The sequence below is a fragment of the Podarcis raffonei genome, chromosome 4 (genome assembly GCF_027172205.1).
Source record: "Podarcis raffonei isolate rPodRaf1 chromosome 4, rPodRaf1.pri, whole genome shotgun sequence".
Taxonomy (NCBI): Eukaryota; Metazoa; Chordata; class Lepidosauria; order Squamata; family Lacertidae; genus Podarcis; species Podarcis raffonei.
The window spans coordinates 76,082,786-76,104,742 of NC_070605.1; the positions used below are offsets into that span (position 1 = coordinate 76,082,786).

Sequence of the window (21,957 nt, forward strand, 5' to 3'; positions counted from 1 at the left end):
AAATCGTGGGGGGGGGGCACGATCTGGCACACGGAGGGATCTCCGCGGGACCGATCCGGCCCAGGTAAGATAAACCTTGCTGACCCCTGGGCTAAGGATTCCAGTTCCTGAAGAGGACTCTGAAATGAGATTTTCCACACTATGCCCCCTGCTTTGGACTTTGATTAGTTTTCGTTGTCATCTCTTCGCCTGGGGTTCCTGGGGGATTGTGAGGGGTCTGGAACTGTCTGGAGGTGAGGCTGGTCAGGATGCATCAGGTCCACTCAGTTGTGTATGTCTCCTGAGTGGGACATCTGGCCTGGCTTGTAATCTTAGTGGTTTATCTCAGGGTGCTTTAAATCCACATGGTGTCTCCAGAATGTGTTTGTAATGGGATCCTGCTCCAAGAAAGGTCTCATCCAAATCTAGTTCTGGATGGATCTGATACTGCATCTTCCCTCTGATGCCTACTGCAAAGTCACTCCCAAGGGCCAGGCAGACCCATCAGAAAATTGCATAAGGTGGGGTGGTGAGCTGCAGATGTGGAGGATTTGAAAAAGGAATGCATTGTCCCCAATATAAATCTTGGCATTTTTCTTGTGGGCCAACTTGGCTACCTTTACTTTTTGTGTCCCTATATTCTATATGTTCACAGGTCCTTGGACCGTTTTGGGGTACTGAAATCTTCATTTTTGTTCTACAAACCTTAATACTTCCGTGAATGTAGGGAGTCACCCAAACCTTTACGAGTCTTTACCTGGTCCTGAGTTGCCCTGCTTGGCTTCCAAACGGATATTCCTTCTAATAGTGAACCTGGGTGGTTGAATAAGCAGGAATCCCACCAAATGGGGGTGTGCACACGTGTGTCAACACACGTGTGTCAGAGAAGAGCCTTCAAAGTGTTCCCTTTCCAGGCTATCCAGAGTGAATAAATGGGTGGGAATGTAGAAAGTGCAGATTAGCAAAATGTTGGGTGGTGGTTGGCCAGAAATCAACCACTCCACAGCCAGTACATAGCAGGCATATCCCTCTAGCACAGGTAGTCCTTCAAATCATTGGTATATTCTTCTTCTTCTGAAGTAAGCAAGAGTTTTGAAGGCACAGGGCCTGAAGAACTGGGACACCAATTTGTTGTGTTAATATGTGACATTATTAAGCTCCAGCTGCTCTGTTCTCTTTGTTGCAATTCCTACAGATACATAATGATTAGACCTTCCTCCCCACCCACTTTTGAACCAGGCAGTTAAAAAAGGATGAGATAATGAGTAATTCCCAGGATAAGGAGAAATCCTCTTTCAGCTGGTCAGAGTCTTGTTTATAATGGACATACACCAGTACGCATTTACCATAAAGCAGCCCAATTAGTTCATGGACAAGTTAACCTTCTGTCTCCCAGCAAACATAATTCATGCACATTTTGTACAACGCAGCATTTTGCTGGCTATTATCCATCATTTACAAGTGTTATTTGTCTATAAAAATGACACTAAAAAGTTGAAAAATTGTTCTGCTCAGCCAGCCTCTGGATGCGTTTTAACAAAGGGTGTGAACGTAAAAGGCTCCATGTCCCAAGAAGCAATTAGTCAAAGCTATAAATACATTTTCTAAAGGATATAAATGACTGCCTATCCAGATAGCAAGATATCTGAGAGCTGCTCTGTAATACAGGTGCTGCTTGCTAACTCAAATTTAAAACAGCTTTACTTATAGGGTAATGATATTAGCATCGGTGGAACTAATCACAACTCACACACATGTAAGAGTCTGCAGTATTTTGCCCTTAGATAGGGGTTAACATAAAATAATACACTTCATTATTTATTGCTAATAAAGTTAATCAAATTCAGTGCTTCTTACTCATGCATGCATTTAAATGGGATCTTGAACATGACATGCATATTTATGAAACAAGAATTGAAATATCGTTATCTGCAGGGGGGAGTATAGCAAGGGCAACTAGGAATAAAACGCTTCATCTTTTTTTTTTTTTACAACACAAATTTGTTTCGTTTAATGGACAAACATTTATTTTAATTCATTTACATATAATATTTACATAGATGATAATCGCAATTAATAGAGAGACTTAATTATTTCTATGCAGTTACAGGAATCTAATGCAATGTACCTCCTGCATGCATATTAAAAGAGATAATCAGAGCATTATGTTTCTTACTGCCGTGCATTTAGGCAAAAAAGTGTAAGAAACCTTAAAATGTATGAAAGGAATGATTGTAAATCTATTAGTGCAAATAATATATGTACTGTGGAAGGAGTGCTCAAATAGCCTGTGTAAGTGTGGTTATGGTTGCACCCTAGCTGCTTCTAAATTTTAATACAATAACAGGTTCCTACTGTTTATTTAATGTCTAGGTTATTATTATTATTAATTAGCCACCCTTCATCTGCTGATCTTAGGGTGGGAGGTAGACTGAGGCAATTTCAGGATAACAAAATTCCATTTATATGGCAAACCAGGAGGTCTATGAAATCTCATACCAAAATAATTTGTAAGGCAGCAATGTTATACTGACTCTCCTGGGAGTAAGCCCCATTGAAACCAGTAGGAATTTGGTGTAAACAAGTATATGATTGTGCTGCTAAGGCTCTGAAGTGCCATAATACCCAAAGTACAGTCTCAACCATATTAACTCAGAAGCAAGTTCCATTGAGTTCAATGGAGCTTACTCCCAATTAAGTGTGGTATGTGAAAGTCATTTTGAATGCAATGGGACTTACTTCTGAATGGGCATGTCTAAGGCTGCACTGCATGATGTTTCTGCTACATCAATAGACTAGCATGGGAGACCTCTCCACATTCAAAGTTCAGATAAATTCCAATCGGATCATTTTAGAAAGAACACTTGCTTGAACATTTGTAGTCCTTTTATTACTCATCTACTCATAGGATTTGTTTCTCCTATTAATAATTATAAGCCAATCTAAAACAATGGGAAATAGGATAGCATCATTTTTTTTATTTTCTGAGGCACAAACTGCACATTCTGAGGCACAAACAGCACTTTTCCTCGATTTTTGTTTCCAGCAAACCAGCAAAAGGGTAGGATTAAAAACAAAACAAAAAACAACAACCCTTCCTTTGACTGAAGTGTCCATGAAGTCAACTGCCCCTTCTCCATGCTCCAAACTGCATGTCTAAGATCCAGCTTGGGGAAGGGGGCAAATTCTGGCCTAGGGGGGAAAAGAAATCCGACTGAAATAATGAATCAGCCTCTCTCCATGAGCCTTTCTGCTGCTAAACAGTAGTCTCTGGCCTTTTCATACCTAGAATCAAAATTTAGCTCAAACAGGCACTTGGGGCCTCACTTCTTCAATTTTGTATACTATATATTAGCACAGTGGCAGTGCTGCTGTTGTGACTTTCCTAAGGTCAGGGAGCAACCTATCTACCAGTTGAAGACAACCCACCTCAAACTGCTTTTGGTTAAAGGGTGAAAACCAAAAACTGGAAGAAAGAAGCTCAGAGCACCACTTAACAGGGACTTTGAGCCTTATTGAAAGGAAAGAATGAGGCTGTTCAATTATTTGCATCTTGCCTTGTGGCATATAACAATCAAATTAAAAAGGACACCGAGCCAATCTAAGTTATAATCACCATGCAAAACTAAAAGAAAATCAAAAGATTTTAGAGTCTCCTATTTAAACATTAGATCACTTATAGCTGGGTGGCTTTCAATGAAACTGTCCAATTTTGAGCAGTGGCTGCTTAAGAACTTCTAAAGGTTAAATCTTATTCAGCTAATCTGTACATAGGAACAAGTAACTGTCACATGCTTAACCTTTTGCAGATTAAAACTGTCTGCATAAAAGATGTGAAATGATCATTGTTGTAATTGTTGCAAGTAGATATCTTGGCATTTTGTGTGGCAATATATCTCTTCTTCTGAGCAGCAATTTTATGCCCCAGGTCACTTGCTTGTTCATGTCTGTGATAAAAACCACTGTCTTTCATGAAAAATTATATTTCAAGACATCAAAACTGCTGAACTGGTTTCAGTGCAAAGGTTATTGGCTGTAACAGGAAGTTTTAGATTATTATTAGATTAATTTCTAACATGTCAGGAATTTATGAAATGTGGACACTGGAACTGACTTTTCATAGGAGAATAGAGAATAGGCAAAAATGATTTTTTTACTTCACATAGGCTGCAAACTGTCATTTGTGGAGACCGGAGAGAAATATAACACCTTATTAGTGTAAAAGTTAAACTCTGCTATTAGACTGTGTAGCAAATACTGCTAAGTTAGTAAATGTGATATGGGAGGCAAAATGAGCAATTATCAAGGACTCCAACAGGGATTTGTTCACAGAGATGGAAGAAAACATACTTACAAAAATATGACATACTGAAGACTCCCCCAAGAGCAAGTCTTCCCCCCACATTTATTGCACATGGGTTATATTTCATGGGAAGGAGGACTTGCAGAACTACCTCACAAATTCTACTAAGATCCTGTAGGGCAATGCCTTCATCTAAGGAGGCAATGTGCAGCGGAGTGCATCTTGATTGTCGGTAAGAGGGTCATTTTCAGGACACAGTGAAGCTGTGTGCAGCGCACTGACCTGAGCTATATAGTAGTTCATCTGCTGCACTTCTGTATTCCCAATGAATCTGAAGACAGAGAATGCCAGCTATGCCATATTCTAAAGTGGATTGTCATGTGGATTTATCCATTCTGCATCCATTAAGCTACCCTTGAGAATAAGCACTTATCAGAACTCTTTGAACGATGGCTTTTTACACTTTTGGTTTTTTTTTAAAAAAAACTTAGGGGAGATGTGGGAAAGCACAGATTCAAAAGAATGTGTGAGCAAGAAGATGCAGAAGCATCTAAAAATACACACCGTCTTTTAATAGCACATAATTCCGTGAAGTATTAATTAGAGAAGTAATTATGCGAAAGCAGTACTACTGAGAATAAAAGTATATTGACCTCCAGGTGTTAAATTCCCCTGTTGCTTCTCCAGCTTTCTTAGATGAAAACAGGTCTAAACATTAGGATCTTGGGAATAAAGCTTTGGTGCAAGATAATAAACCAACATGGTAAAGTGGTTATTTACTACTATATACATGCCACTACTGAGTAAGCCACTCTGGTAAGTGGTGAGAATTTTACCACTATCATCACTTGGCAGGATAGTAGACACAACCCATTTGTTCGTGCTTTGTAGTTACATACACACTATGGTAAATGACCACTTGGTAAATGGTAATCTATATTTCCCATCTAATATCAGTTGAGATCCTCTGCTACATCAACTGCTGGTCAGGTTATACCTGCAATTAGCTTCATATTTAACTGTTTTTACATAATCTCCGCAACTGCAAAAATATAAATATTTAAAGGAATAATATTTAAATATTTAAATAATATTTAAATAAAGCAATAATATTAAAAATATTTAAAGCAATAATATAGCTTTAAATTATAATTTCTCAGAACATCTTCATAAAGTCATTGAGCTGCAAAGTGTCCATTCTTCAAATTATTTCTTCATATTGCTATTAGACTCTCAGCTGTTTCACACATCATAGTGTATATAGATCCATACAGGCAAAGATACATAATCTTGAAATGCATGTAATACAATTTAGAGCTAGGTCAATAGCCCACTAACCTCTGTTAAGTTATGTACTTAGCAGAGGTTAAATGTTAAAACTTCATATAATGCTTCTTGTGGCCCATAATTCATTGGTCATCATTAACTGCTGTCTCTTCATGGAAATATTGGTTTTGTGATTGGAGAAAAATATTAGATAGTATAAAGAATTAAGGTTACAAACCTAAGCACACTTGTTACTGAGCAAGCTCCAGTGAGCACTGTAAGACTTATTTATGAATAAACAAACAGAGAATTACAACGCTGTGATCCTAAAAACCATTGCATGGGCGTCATTACTATGAACATAGTGGGAGTAACAAATCCCAGAGTATATATAAACATGTTTTTCTCTTGGCTGTAAATAGAAGCTTGATCCACATGTTTAGCTATAAATTGGATGAAAACAATTTTGGCACAGAAAGCATTTGAAAACAACTAGCTAGTAACATAAAATACTGTTCTTCAGCTCTCTTTCGAGCCTCCCTGGTTATAGAATAGTAGAAAACTAACTATTAAGCAGGTTGTGGAGATTCTCCCCTTGGAATGATGTGAGAGGGAACTATGCCACATATATGAGAATCAGCCCAAATAAGCCATTGCTTCACGCTGTCACTATAACCAACTATAGCTTTTGTGGTACAGGAGGCAGAAAGCCAGTTCTGAGTATGGGGAAGGAAGCTAAATCATTTGCACAGTTTTGCAGCTCCCTGGACAAATTCTTCTCTCTGTCTAGCTTACTTAAACTTTCTTGATAAATAAGAATGCTATATAACATGTCCAAAAGCCTTGGGACAAAGCAGGAAAGAAATCTAATCTAATGTAATCTAATCTAATCTATTCCAAATATTGCCTGCACAAGCAGCCATTCATCTCTCTGAGTTCTGTGCTAAATAGGTCCTTGTGGTCTTCATCTCATAACTGGTTCAAGGAGTTAGTTACAGTGGTACCTTGGTTTACGAACTTAATCTGTTCCATAAGTCCGTTCTTAAACCAAAACTGTTCTTAAACCGAGGCATGTTTCCCCTAATGAGGCCTCCCACCACCAGTGCCCTTCCACCGTTCGGATTCCGTTCTTAGACCGAGGTAAAGTTCTCAAACCAAGACACTATTTGCGGAGTTTGTAAACCAAATCATTCTGAGACTGGACTGTTCTTAAACCAAGGTACCACGGTACTTTGGAGGAGGGGGGAGTGTACTGTTTTGTCACACAATTATTCCATCTCATATTTCAGATAAGAGAGAGTTTCTTGCCTGAAAAGTACCCCATATTGAAATCTCACACATCAGAGAGAAGGTATTGCTGCAGGACTGGTCTTAAATAAACTAGCCCTCATAGTGAGGAGAAGCAGTATTGTTGCACTAGAGTCCTGTATCACATCATGTTTGATCTAGCCCTTGGTGGTGTTAGCTGTGACTGAGTATACAGGTGAGGAATAGCCAACTTGGTGCTCCCTAGATGGGGACTACAACTCCCATCATCCCTGACCATTGGATATGCTGATGGGGGCTGATGGGAGTTGTAGTGCAAAACATCTGGAATGTAGTAATAATAATAATAATAATTTATTATTTATACCCTGCCCATCTGGCTGGGCCTCCCCAGCCACTCTGGGCGGCTTCCAAAAAATAATAATATTAAAACACCAAACATCAAAAGCTTCCCTAAACAGGGCTGCCTTCAGATGTCTTCTAAAAGTTTGGTAGTTGTTGTTCTCTTTGACATCTGGTGGGAGGGCGTTCCACAGGGAGGGCGCCACTACCGAGAAGGCCCTCTGCCTGGTTCCCTGTAACTTGGCTTCTCGCAGTGAGGGAACCGCCAGAAGGCCCTCGGTGCTGGACCTCAGTGTCCAGGCAGAACGATGGGGGTGGAGTCGCTCCTTCAGATATACTGGACTGAGGCTGTTTAGGGCTTTAAAGGTCAGCACCAACACTTTGAATTGTGCTCGGAAACGTACTGGGAGCCAATGTAGGTCTTTCAAGACCGGTGTTATATGGTCTCGGTGGCAGTACATTGGATACTCCTTACATAGGTGGTTTTAGATGTCTGATCAGCTGATCCGACATTCACTAGTTGTGTACCTATTAAAATAAGAGGTGGGCACTCAAATTCTCCTGCTCTATAGTAAAGCAAGTTGGAGCTGTTACTCAGACAGTGAAGAATGCAACAGTTGAGGTTAGAGGATTTTTAAAGGAAGATTATTGAGAAACCACTTGCTTATCTATTTAAATATTACACGTTTATTGAAGACGCCATAAACTGGCTACATTTTGAACTTGCTCCTTTGTGCAGAGTTCTGTAGAAAGTGATTTCTGATCCACTGCAGCTCATCCTTAATTTTCTGTTTGTCCTTCTTCAACATGTGGGAGAAAACTAATTTCCCAAAGGAAACGACATTGTTCTAGCCTCATAAAGCAGTGAGGTTTTTATTCACAATACCAGACTCCATTTCCTCCCTCACTGTCAAAGGTCCTTGAATGTCTTGTTTCAGGCTAGGTTTAAAGCAGCACAGAAAGCAATAGTGGGCTTAAATTAATCTATTAATCAAGCAATTCATTAATTGCTGATTGAAAATTTAGATTTTAATTGGATTTTAATCAGACTTGACACCTGTGAAAAGGGTGTTGACTGCTGATGGCATTAAGTAAACAATTCACACATCTTTCGATCAGGCAACATATTTAAGATTATTTTCGATACAATAAATACTGTGTTTGTGTTAATTAGGCGAGGGAAATTATCTTGATTAAATATGCTCCCATATAATATGCACTAAATCAGTAATGTTTATCTTAAACATATAAACATGATTTGAAAGAAAAACACTTAACTGACTAAAGAATTTAATTAAAAATGTAAGTGCCCTGAAGACTTCATAATCTAAAGACCATTGCCTATGTTATTATCACAGGCATTTCCCCTCTAAACTATGTGTTCGGCATGTTTCCTAAGACAGACTATTCAACGTACCACTTTAAGACATGTAATAAAGACTGGTGCTTTTCAGTAAGGTCCTAGCCATGCCTACTCAGAAGTAAACCCCCCTGCGGTCAATGGGGCTTGCTGCATGATAGCTAGAGGATTGCAGCCTCAACAACATGTCTGTGTCATTCATGTTAAAAAGGGGAGGGGTGTCTGGCTTCTGCATCTAAAGATGAACACAGGAGAGGAGAGCTTCACTGTACTACTTCTGACTCCCATTTCCCAGCATGTACACAGCCATCCCAGGCACTTTTCCTGAGTGCCCGTTTTGATTCCCACCACACCACTTTATATGTGACTACATGGGTGTAACCAAGGGGGGCAGGTTAGATCCACAAATATTATTGAAAAGCATTGAAAGTACTCAATTATCTGACATTCTGCCCTGACCCGCCCCCCAGCAGAAGCCTGCCCCCCGCAATGTTCTATTCATGGGGTATTTTTACCCTTGACTTTGATTTCCCAAGGAAAGCTCAACAACTTTGGCTGCCCCCCAAAAAATCTTGACTACGCCCATGTGTGAATAGAGAAGACATGGGGGTCAGGTCACAATACTCTGAGTTTGACTAAGAGAGCAGATACAAACATGCAGAAAATCACATGGAAACTCATTTGCCTCTTCAGATTACAACCCAGAATTGTTCGTGCTCATCCTCAAAATGCTACTGTCAATGTAGATTGATTCTAGATTCTGCTGTTCGCAAGGGTGGGTGTGGTTACTTGATATGCATTTGAAAATTCTCCCCTTTATTAAGTTATCCCATACCCTCCAACATTTCTCTAATGAAATTAGGGACACCCTACCATACGGTCCAACATAGGGATGTCCTAAGGAAAAGTGGGACATTCCGAGATCAAATCAGATTCTGGGATGGCTTTTGTAAATCCAGCACTGTCCTTATAAAATAGGGACACTTGGAGGGTCTGTTATCCACACCTTTTCCTCCCTGCACATGCCACAGGTGAATGAAGAAGGAAGCGGTGATTGTGATCTTGGTATGTACACAGCCACAATGTCATTGGCCATGTGTCCACACACATGCACATTCCCAAGACTGCCTGCACCTCTTTTCATCTTTTCAAATGGACACTCTGTTGGGCTAATGCATAATCAACCTGCAATGCTTTTTTTTATTTTCAGAATGAAAATGGTTGCTCAAAAACCAGTTTTATGGGCAAAAAATATGCAATGCATCCAGACTGTGTGTGGATTACATAAATAAAACAAGTAGTCAGTCTCCACTGATTCTAGAATAAAATGTTGTGTATACACAACCTCCGTTTCTTGTGTGCGCTAACAATTTTAGTTACTCACATGCTTCTTATTTTGGTTCATTTCCCTTTTAAGAGCAAGAAAGAAAAGCATACCTTCTTTCCTTTCTTTCACTGGGGCCTGGAGGAGATATGGCAGCTGTGGCTTTTCGTCAAAGGTCAGCACAGAGCACAGCTAACAAAGTGTCAATAAAATACATTCTGACAGCAGTAGTCTCTGTCTGCCAATGCTAAATTAAGAGCTGTCCAACAAATTGGAAACCTTCACAAAACCAAATCAGGAATGTCCTCAACTGCACCATGGTTTTATTTCTGAAAAGAAATTTAGAGATCCTTAGGCAGCAGGCTCTGCCTTACTATCAATTAAGACGGAAGCATTTATTTGACTGTTTCATAAAACAAGGGGATATATGACTACGAAATAATTAAAGGAATTTGGTGCATTGTGAATCATGAGTCTGTCATTTAGTAATCAGCTTGTAGGGAATCTCCTACAGCCAGACATTTATATTACATAGATTTCCTAGTGTCTGTTTGCTGTGAACACAAGACTAAGGACTTGACCTAATGCATTTGTAAGCAAGCAAGCAATTGCATTCTCTTTCTCATACACTACATGATAGTCAGGATATATATAAGAGGTGCTTCATTCTTTCAAGCTTTTGCTGTTAATTCTGGGTATGTAACTGATTGTTCTAAGGCATTCAACTATTTAATATGAAAGGCTTACATTCTGTATCCTTCAAGATTAAATCAGAATTAGCTTTTAAACTTGAATCACCTTCTATTAGCTCTAATATATAAAGAAAGTCAACTACTGTAATACAAAATTCTGGAGCTATAGATGTTTTTTGCCTCTCGGTGCTGAAAATTACCTGCAGCTCCTTCTAGGCTACATGCAATGGCCAGCTAGTGGAGCAGCAAAAGAAGAACGGTTTAGATCAAAATGTTTTCTTAGGAATATATCTTGCTTACAGAAATATTTGTGCATACAGGATATTGTTTTTGCTCTGTGCTTCCATACTTGACTCACATGCACTGAACATTATATTTGTTAATGAAAATGTAAAGATAGTTGAAGGAATTATTTTGATTATTTGATTTGATTATTTAATTTCTATACAGCTTAATATATTAAAAATAGATCTGAGCAGTGTACAAAAAAACCCTGAAGCAACAACACATAGCTTAAACAAAACATTACAAAAATACACAGTTGTGTATAAAAATGTTACATTAATACAATTTTACTAATATATATTAGTAAATTCATATGGTAGTCAATTCATTTTCCTTCTGTCACACCCTCACTCTCTGGGTTTCTCACCAAGCAGGGTCCAAACTCTCAGCTCACTCACAAAAGTCTCACAAGAAGAGTTCCTGGAAACAGTGGGCATCACCCTAGTCTGGACTTGTTTTTTATGGGCAGGCCCAAAGTGGCTGGTGATGTCCTAGACTAGGGTGATGTCCTCAGGCTGCCAACAACAATGTCCCATTCAGTTGCTCTCTTCACACCCAGTTCCCAGTACAGCAGGCTTGATGAGTTTCCCAGGGGGTCCAGAGGATGTGAAAAGGTCCCTCCTCCACTCACAGCTCTTTCTTCACCCTCTGCCCTTTCCTTCTCCTCCATGGGAAAGCCCATAGACTTATTTGGCTAACACCACTACAATGGATGCTCCTGAACTGCATACAAATGCATGGAGCTGGACTTGTACGCCAAGTGTGTCTTGGATCCTAGCAGATTTGACTTCACAATGAACTGTGCTATTCTTCAGGATGTTTCTGGCTGAGAAAAAAAATATTTCTAGGTTCGCTGTGCTAGGAGGTGTTAGGTAGGGTGCACTTGTTTTCATGCAACAAAATGTACAATTGCCATGTGCCCTTAATTCTAAATCTCCGTTGTCCTGTGTATGGCTCTTATTCATGCACTTCCATTGAAAATATAGGGGGTGCTTATGTCAGACCACATAAGATTACCCAAATGGTTATTTATTTGCAAAACTTCAAACTTGTACCAAAACCAGAAGTTAATGTGTTAACCCTCAACAAATAAAAATTGGGGGAATTCCCTGTCACTTTTTATCTATGATATAATACAGCTTTCTATATAAAGGGCATTCTCATATTAAATTCTAAGGGGTTTTTTAAAAAAAATCAGTGTCAGCAGGTGGAAAATATGCAGCAGCTATAGCTTAGGTAATAAGCTAAGAATGAGCAAGTTAATCAAATCTATACACATATGTGGCTATTTTTGTTTTTATCGCTCTGTTAAAATGATTAACTATAGCTGCAGTTACACACTTACCTGGGAGTGAACTCCATTAACTCAATAGGACTTAATTCTGAGTAGACATGGTTAGGATTGAACTGCGACTTACCAAATCAATTATGTACTTTAAATAGATTTTTAAAAAATAGTGTGAAATGTGTATATATTTGAGCTATAAATTGAAATTTGACTAATTTATTTGTGGCTTGGGATAAATTATATTTTTTTAGTTTATACTGCATGTTTAAAAAGGCTTGTCTGTGGAATACGTTCTGTCATTGTGACTAAGCACTTGGGGAAGTTGTTTGAACAGCAAAAATAAACGTAAAAAATAAAGTTTGAAATTCATTGTAAAAACTTCAGTAGGGGGTCTGCACTGCCCTTTCAATAATAACAAATAACAAATATTTGTGCATTATAGAAATAAAGTGAGGAAAGGAAGACGTCTGTAAGATGCAAAGTCTCGTGGAAATGTCTAGGATGGAAGTAAATAATTAATAGCCTCAAGGAAGCATGTTAGACATTGCTTTTCCTGCTTTATAGTCATTAACAGCATTAAAACAACATCTTTCATTTCACTGGCAAATATGATGTCCATTACTAATATGAAAGAATTTTTCACTTGTGTTTGATTGAAAAAAAAGTGCTTTTAATATTTTAATATTACCGTCAGCCAGAAAAAGCAGCTTCCTGTAGCCAGGACAGATGAGCAACAGGAGTTGGTAAAAGCTTCCAAAGCCATTTTTATTTTTATTTTTTTGCAATCTATGGCAGCTTCAGCCTGTCCTTCAGTGAAGTTCTCTTCCAAAGCCGATAATTAAATTGATTCACCTTTAACAGCCTGATCCTATGCATATTTACTCAGAAATAAGAACCTGTATATTCAACAGGGTTTTCTGCCACAAAAAATGTACGTTAAGTCTAATAAAAGTGAGCAATTCTTGTTATATTTCCAACTCACTCGAACTGTGTTCATTTTAACCTTCTATCACTGGCAGTGGTGGGTGGTACCCATTGGGACTGGGGGCACAAAAGGCAGGGAAAGCAATAGTACGTGAAGCTGGATCTAATGATAGGTAGAACCACAACCAATGACAGGCAGGGCCAAATAATTTTGTCTTGTCCTGCTCCCTACTGACTTATTCAAAGGCAACACTGAGCCTAAGAATGAGAAAGGTGACAGGCATTGCCCTTCTTGGGACTGGTTGTAAGAAGGCTGGCTAAGATTGGTGGGGCCACTGATCACTTGTGTTGCATCTGCCATTATAGTTCTCTTACAGCAGATTTGCACATTGAGCAAGGTATATTCTACATTCGGACTAATGATATTCCCACCTATGTACCACCTATGCACACAAATACTCACTAGTTATTAGCACTCCCAACTTTGTTACACTTGATTTTAGCCAAGGTTAACTTTGCACATGTGGGAAGAGTCTGACATTATAGATCACAAACATTATGTTTCAAACATGCATATATGGTGGTACGGTCACTTTCTTGAAAGTCAGGTTCAGATCCATGCTCGGCCATGAAGCTCCCCTGATGTGCAAGTTTCCTCTAAGCAGGGAACTTTTTTGCATAGAAGGAACATTTTAAGTATGATTTACGCTGCAGAATTATATCACATCATTGTGCATAAAATCTAAAGCAGCTTTAAGGGAGTGCTGAGAAGATCTAAACATGAGGTTCCTATGTTGCAATTTAAGCGCTTTAACATCAAAACAAAAATGTGAAAAACAAGACCCTGAGAGAGAGAGATTTAGCATGGGGCATTCATTATTCCAAACCACACAACAATATGGTCCTTATCTCTGAAAGCATTTTTTACTGATACAGGGCCATGTTTGCATACAAAGCAAACCACAAATTTTACACAAATACACACACACAAGCAAAAAGAAGACTGAATGAAGTGCCGGTCGGACTTGCATGCTTCCTCAACCCTCTCCTTTGGAGGAGTACTTTGCCATAGTTTGTTTGATTTCCCATGATTTCTGGTTTGTCCTTAGGAACAAACCAGAGACAGTGGTTTGAACCAAACTCTAGTTAGTTTCAAAGCAAGCAAAATTCAAACCACAGGTTGTGAAGCTGCCTTGTTTGACTCAGCATAGTTTGTTTGAAACCACAGCCCCTAGTTTGTTTGAAAGAACAAGACAGGAATCATGGGAAATGAAATTAACCTTGCTGGGGTCCTCCTTTCAGTTGCATGGAAATGAGCACACCCCTCTGCTTGTGCACACAGCACTAAACTACGGTTTAGCATTAGTACATATGAATGCAGCCTATTAATAAAGTGGCCTGGTTCACATGCCACAGTAATCAAAGCCATGGCTTACTAGAACAGCACAAATGTGTGGGCTTCTGGAGAGAATCCTGATCCCACTAACATTGTTCTTCCTTTTTTACTGTCACACCATGCTGAGCTGAGCCAATTTTTGGCTTAGCCTATCTTCCAAAACTGGGCTTATAATTAAGCTCTCTCCTCACTAATGATGAGCTTTAGCCTAGGATAAACCTTGGCTTGCTGTAATGTGCAACCCAGACAGTTGGCCCCACTGTGATATCCTTCTGTCATGCAAAAGACTAACACAGGTTTACTTAAGCTGCAGATGGTAAACACCAATTGGATGTGCATTCCAGAAAAAGAAAAGCCTCATGCAGATAACATCCTAACTGTTATTACAAGCAGGAGAGATTACAGCAAAGAGTGAAGCAATTTAAGAAAATTTTAATGTTTGCTTTCATACGCTCCGAAGTTTTACTTACTGCAGAAGATTATCTCAAGAGGTTTCTAACATCCATTAGATAGAAGCCGTACTCAGAAAGAAATACATGCTGCCCAATTCTTTCCCACATTTTCTCGAAACACAGCTTCTACCAAGTTCAGTGGAGCTTGCTCACTAGTAAGGATTGTTCTAGTACTTAGTTGAACATTACAATTTCCAGTGTGCGGGGAAACCAGCCACACTGCTCTAAAACAGCCTCTGGTTCATTCCAGGTGTTTGGTGCTCATGCAGGAGGCTCCCATACAGACCCAACCATGCTGCCACCCTGCCGTGCCTCTGCACTGTTCCAATAAGTGGCAGCAAGGCTGCTGTCAGGAGGGCAGTGGTATGCAAGAATCCTACCATGCTGGCTGTTCCTTTCCTCATGCAGGCAAGTTTCCACATGACAATGTAGGCCTCAAAAATGCCAGCCTGTACCTTTCCCCATTTAATCTTTAAGTTCACCCTTTTAGAAGAAAATCCACTAAGCTTTTTAAAAAACAAAACATGTTGCCAATGACCCATTTTCAATATCCGAAGAAGCTATTTACAGTATTAAGCCCTCATCTGGAAGCACCAGCAGCCTTATTCAAGAGGGAATCTTCAGGCAGCAAGGCTTCTATTACATTTCCATCTAGAACCTCAAACCAATTTTGTCTGGAATTTCAATCTGATTTGCAACAACTCTCTAAAGCACTTGCACAACTGTAGTAAAGTGTACTTAAGATGCAACCAAATAGTAAAAGCGCTTTTTCAACTAAGATATTAGTTGTGTGTCAGTGGAGAATGTGGTGAATTGACTGTAAACAAACTGTATATTATACACTTAAAAAAATGCATACAGGAAATGCATAGAGTACATTTTATTGCTGTAACAATTACTTAGCGTTAACTACATCATTACCCAACAGTGAACTACGAGTATAGATTTTCCTCAAAGGAAAGGCATCTAAAATCATTATAATACAGCTGGGAATACAACGTTCATCTTATGCATTGTGCAGAACTGGAAAACACAGCCACTTCAGCATCAATTCATTTTTACGTAATACTCTGCAACTGGCAACCTATCAGGGAAATAACATGCCATTATGGGAGTTATCTAGCTATGGGATCAGCAACATTTTGAACATCAAGCAATACGGTGCATGTTATGGACACGTTCAATAATATTGATGTATGCTGCATAAAAAGATATCCATGTAGTTGATCCCTGTGTGGCATGTACCAACACCGAAAATTCTCCAGTTGCTATTAGTTTCCCTCATCACATTTTAACTACCTACTGTTAACGAGGCCAGAAATAATTCTAATGACTGAGGAGGCCATCCTACAGTCACCCATCTGGAACTCAATGGGGGTTTGAACTCAATGGGGTTTACTTCTGAGTAGACATGGATCTATAGACCGCAATAAAGCTGTGTGCGTGAGTAGACGTATATAGAATCGCACCGTATTCCATAAACTCGTGACTACAAAGCACTATAAAAGGTTGCTATTTGGACAGCTTTCCTTTTTAAGTGAAGCAGTCGTCTAATGCTCTAAGCTCTTCTGTCATTAGCTTAAGTACCCAATCATCATAAATATATTCCAAAGCACAATAAGGCTTGCTCTTGCCACACAGAAAATTAAGACATTAAGAGCGTTGTCCTTTGCCACAAAACGACTTTCGCCTAAGTGTGTATTTTCCCATCTTATATTTAGGGATGGACAGCAACTGTGCTTAAAAAACAACAAAAGTCTGTCAAAGCCATTGAGCCTAAAATTAGATCCATGTCGTTTATCTTGGTGAGGGAGCACATCCTGGGAGGCAGGAATCCTGTAAATTTCAATAACAAGAGATTGCTCACCATAACGGATTGGGAGGGAAGGACAGTGTTGCATGTATGCACTTCCTGCAATCACAAACAAGCCTGTGCTTCTTGATGCAGACTGCCCTGTGGCAAAACTGCAAAGTTATCAATATCTGTGCTTTCAAGCTGCAGTGGGGAACTTGTGACTTATGGGCACATGTCGTCTCAGCCTAATTTCATGTGGCGTATAGGCATGGGGTGGTACAGAGAGAGAAAGAGAAGAATGAGACATGGATAGCAGAGAGAAAAGGGCTTTACTAGTGCACCCCATGATGAACTGCAGACCCAAAATTTACTTTTCCTGTAAAGTCAATGGCCTTTCATCGGAAGGCCATTGACTTTACAGTCGAGATTCCACTGGGCGACATCTGGTTTTCAACATTGTAATATATCACCAGCTAAACATTGTGATAGATGGACGTATCGCAATGACTGAAATAAGGATGGAGCTACGTAGAGGCATTGGCTGGCTTCATGGTTTTTCCTACATCGTGATTTCTGCAGAGAAAGCGTGCACAAACACACACATCATGATTCGCAATATATTGCCTGGTCAAAAATTATCAAACTGATATCACGATATGGACTTCAAACCAGTTTTGAACGATATGATGCCCAGCCCTACTGGACAATATTCACTGACAGTACTATTACTATCATGTCACTATTCTGACATATGCAGTCTTGAAACCATTGATCAAGATACCCATTTTGTGATAAAATGCTGCATAATATCAGCAATTAAGCCAAGCCCAACTATGCAGTGCTGATATTGCCAAGGTTGCAGATTCAATCACCAAATGGGACAGCTGCCTATGGATTAGAGAGGTGATCCTTGAGGTCCCTTCCAACTCTATGATTCTAATAAAAGGGTAAATCACACTCACACACACACACACACACACATATATATATGCAGACAATTTAAGAATTGAGAGTGGAATATAAATTATATTTAGGCCTTGCCACAACAAACCAAGTAGCTCACACCATACACCTCTGTATTGCATCTATGTTGACTGTTTTTGTGGTAAAAGCTAAGATAAAGTGATCAGTTCAAAATAGGGCGATTCAGTGACGTGACCTATAACCTGATAAGTGATCATGAAACTAATAGATTTTCTGTGATATATGAAAGAGTACAATAGGCACATGGCATGAAAAATCAGTGACATTAGATGAAATACAAAGGGACTCTAATTTTGAATACACTTGCAGACCAATCATGAGCAATAGCCTATTGAGTGTCACTATTGGGTTGCTGTCTAGGCAGATACGTGATATTCACATAAGGCAACCAGCATCATTTTAAATCCATAAGAACCATCAAACAATTTGAATTACTGACAGATAATACCCAAGACTACTTAGCAAATTATGTTTAGATACTTTCTGAGTTCAACTAGCCTCCTGACTTGTTTTGTTATGTTACTTTCAATATTAAATACAATCTGCAAAGAACACAATTTCCACTGTAAAGGAAATTAACAGTACAGTCCTATATGCATATCTACCTAAAAATAAGTCCCAATTGAGTTCAATGGGACTTATTCCCAGGTAAGTGGATATAGAATTATAGCCTCAATTTTTCTTCTCCCCTCGCCTTTCTGAGCACAGAAAGCAACACAACCTGAATATTATCATCCCTTCCTCTTCTTGTTGAGTAAAAAACCTCTAAATTTTACAGTCTATAAGGATCTAAGAGTTTTAAAACAGAAAATAATCTAGGAGTAATCATTATAGTTTAGCAGTAAGTCAAGAATGGGTATTTCTCAATGAAAAACACACATAATGTTAGCCACAGTATTTCCATCAGGAAAGCTATAATGACTAACTTTCGCAGGCTAGTAACATATTGTGTATTACATTTGCTGTTTAAAATTCTAAGGAGTTCAAGGGGTTTTCGTCTGAAATAAATGCTTTAGTTCTATATAACTGGTGCAGGATTACAGCCATTGTCTGGGTTTAAAAGATCCAACATTAAACAAACATGCATGACATGATCACAATATCATTTTTTTAAAAGGGAAAATTCACTATCAGGCTTGTTTGCCCAGATCATTTTGATATATGTTCCATGGGAAGAAGCGCATCACCAAATACTACATACATTCTATACCAACAGAAAGTAGATCACATGTACCATTAAGGAAATGAATTACTGTATATTTATTTTGTTATTGCATTTCTATCCCATCTTTCCTCCAAGGAATTCAAGGTGGCATGGGGTTTTCCCTCTCTCCATATTATCCTCACAACAACCTTGTGAATTAAGTTTAGGCTAAAAGTTGGTTGACTGGCCCAAGGTCACCCTGTAAGCTTCATAGCCAAGTGGGGGTTTGAACCCTAGCCTCCAAGGTCCTAGTCTGGCCACTCGACAACTCTTAAACATACCAGTACAACAAAAGATAAGACTACAAAGGTTTCCCTTCTTCCAGAAAGTCAGTCTCATCATCATCCAGCCACCATCATACAAATTCCCACACTCCACGAAGCGTAACAGTAGCACCAGAACAGCATCCTTTGAAAGGAAGGACAAGCAGGGAAGGAACAGAACTCTCCTGTAGCAAGCAATGGGTGACTTAAGATACACACAACCAAAAATTTAAACTAACACACATTGTGGCTGTGAGCACACTCCCTTTTACTCTACATCCAGTTCATTCCCCACCACTGGTTTGAGAAGTGGTGTCCACGACATTAGCTGCAATCCATATCTATCCTGTGTTTTGATGCGTCTTCACGAAAACCAGCTTTGATCTGAACTGAGAAAAAAGAACCAACTAGCTGTAATGTGCACACAAACCTGTGTGCCTTAACAAAACCCAGAACGTAGATACAACATAGTACAACCATTTCCATTCATTTCAACTCGTGCATGTACTTAACTGTCTTTTGAAGAACATATAAAAAAGATTAAACTGTAAAGGCCGTATACAACAGAAAAACCAGCACAGTCTGAAGTGGCACTTGATAGTGGCACAAAGTAGTACCACACACACCATCTTCATGGCTGACACAAGTACTCTCGTACTAGTAATACAAATGCAGACTGAAAAATTAGGGAGCAATAATCCATATGCTAGATGGCATCAGCTGCCAACTACTGGACCCATTCCGGACTTTGGACTGCAAGCACTTTGGAAGGTGGCGAAGAGGAAGAAGCGCTTTCCACCTGGAGTCATTAACGATATTTCTAGAAATGCTTTCTGGCCGCTGCCAAATGCTTCTTGGAAATGCAGTAATTTCTACAGGAATGGGCACAAGGAACAGTCCAGGGTGAAAGGGCAGGTAGGGCTGAAGAAAGAAAAAAATGGGGGCATTGAATGGACTGAGAGGCAGCAGTTGGGATGGTGGAAGGCAGAGCCAAACTGAGGTGAGGAAGAAGGTGGAAGCGGGAAAGCAGAGGGGTGCAGTGAGCAAAACAATCACGTTGAAGGAGGCGAGGGAAGGAGGAGGCAAGTAGAGCTGTGGTTTAGAAGATGCAGGGCAGGGGAGAGCAGAACTGAAATGCAAAATGTAAAAATGAAAGGAGAGGATAAGAGATAGGAGCTGCAGGGTGTAGAGACAAGAGACATGAGGCACAGACCCAAGTGAGTTCTGAAGGATGGAAAGGGAGGGCGCGCACGGGGGGGGGGTTTCCCCGCAAGAAGGAAAGACAAGCGGAAATTATTGGAGAGGATAAGAATGGGATACTCTTTTATTATGATGATCAATATTTGCCTCCAGGTGTGGCCCTTCGTCATGAAAGGAGAGTCCCTGCCTCCTGCTCTCCCCTTAAACTCTGGGGCAGAAGTGAGATGGAGGACCTACCCTCACCCAGCCACCCCTCAACAACACCGATTTTCACACATACACAGACGCGCGCACACCCAAGTTTAAAACGGCATCCTCACCAGAGGGAGTCCAGGTCCCATTCCTGCAGGAGAGCCAGGTCGAAGCTGTCCATGGTGAGGTCGGAGGAAGGATATGTCATCGCTGCTCAGCTGCAACCGCGCAGCGCCCAAGGTACATCTTAGCAGCGCCGCGGGTGGGCGAGGGGCGAGGAGAAGGAGAGACAGGGGGGCCTTTCGTGCGCCCCTCCCTCTTCCCTGAGAGAGGAGGAGGAGGAGGGAGGAGACGCAGCGGCTGCAAACCGTCTCCCCTCCTTGCTCTCAGGGAAGCGCCACCGCTGGCCCGCGCAAGCGGCTGCTCGCTCCTCTGGAGCGCCTTTCCCCTCAGCCGCCTCTCTCTGGCCGCTTCCTTCCTTCCCCTGCGCGCGCTCTTCTCGCCCTCTCGCTCTCCAGCGCGCGGGGATGTGTGCAGCGTGTGACTCGCTCAAGCTGGCGCCCTCGTTGGGAACGCTGCAGCAGCAGCAGCAGCAGCCCTCAGCGGCTAGCTCCTAGCTGGAGGAGCCATGTGGTTTTTAAAAAAAACAACGCACAGACAAAACAAAAAAAACACACACAAGAGAAGCCCGGTTTCTGCTTCTCTCTCTCTCTCTCCCCTCTCTGTCCCCGCTTTGTTTCCTTTCCGCGCTTCAACCCTCGCGGTTTTCTTTTCTCGCTCGCTTTTTCTTTAACTGCAACGGAAATCCGCTGCGCGTCGGTGTGCTCAGAACCAGAGGTGATAGCAAAACAATGCCACAAATGCTCAGGAGAAATCAGCACCGCTTGCTTGAAGCTCTCTCACTTTTCTGTCAGAATAATAATGTAAATATGCCCATATCCCCTCCCCCGCCGCCCCACAGGCACCTACTCCTTTCTCGTGGGGATAAGGCAGAAGTCTCAGACAGGGGCCATTTGGTTCCTTCAGCAAGGAGAAAGGGTTGTGGGTTTTTTAATTTTGTTTCTGAGGTGAGGGAAAGCACCAGTCAGGAGTAATTGCGTCTACTTCCAGGCGTCTCTCCCTGTCCAAATATTTCCAGATTTCTGCACATCCCACTTCCATAAAAATGAATCTCCTGCCTAACAATTTGCCCTTTTCTAAAATAAATGAGCAATAATAGGCTTTGAAAAGCTAAGGAGACTATAGACGCCTGACGCATCACACACAGACAAAAAGGGATTTAATATTCAGCTCAGCCATTCAGAACCCACCTTTCCCAAGTGCCATAGTCCCATAGCAACCAATCATGCAATAATGCAATACATTCCTCAAATCAGCATTTTAGGAATGGTCACATGTGTAAAACCCAGTTGAGTCAGAAACTATGCAGCCGGTACAAATTA

The 21,957-nt window shown here is 40.4% G+C and overlaps 1 protein-coding gene across 4 annotated transcripts in view; it reads right to left on the bottom strand.

Moving 5' to 3' along the window:
- The window catches only part of AFF3 (ALF transcription elongation factor 3), a 216,280-nt gene extending 194,897 nt beyond the window's left edge, over positions 1 to 21,383 (bottom strand). For 3 of the 4 annotated variants that reach the window (XM_053384183.1, XM_053384184.1, XM_053384182.1), the window contains exon 1: positions 20,644 to 21,383. In XM_053384183.1, coding sequence (XP_053240158.1) covers positions 20,644 to 20,723 — 80 coding nt within the window. In that variant the 5' untranslated portion in view covers positions 20,724 to 21,383. The remainder of the gene's footprint in view (positions 1 to 20,643) is intronic. The other variant, XM_053384181.1, reaches the window with a different exon arrangement.
- Positions 21,384 to 21,957: the final 574 nt, after the last annotated feature.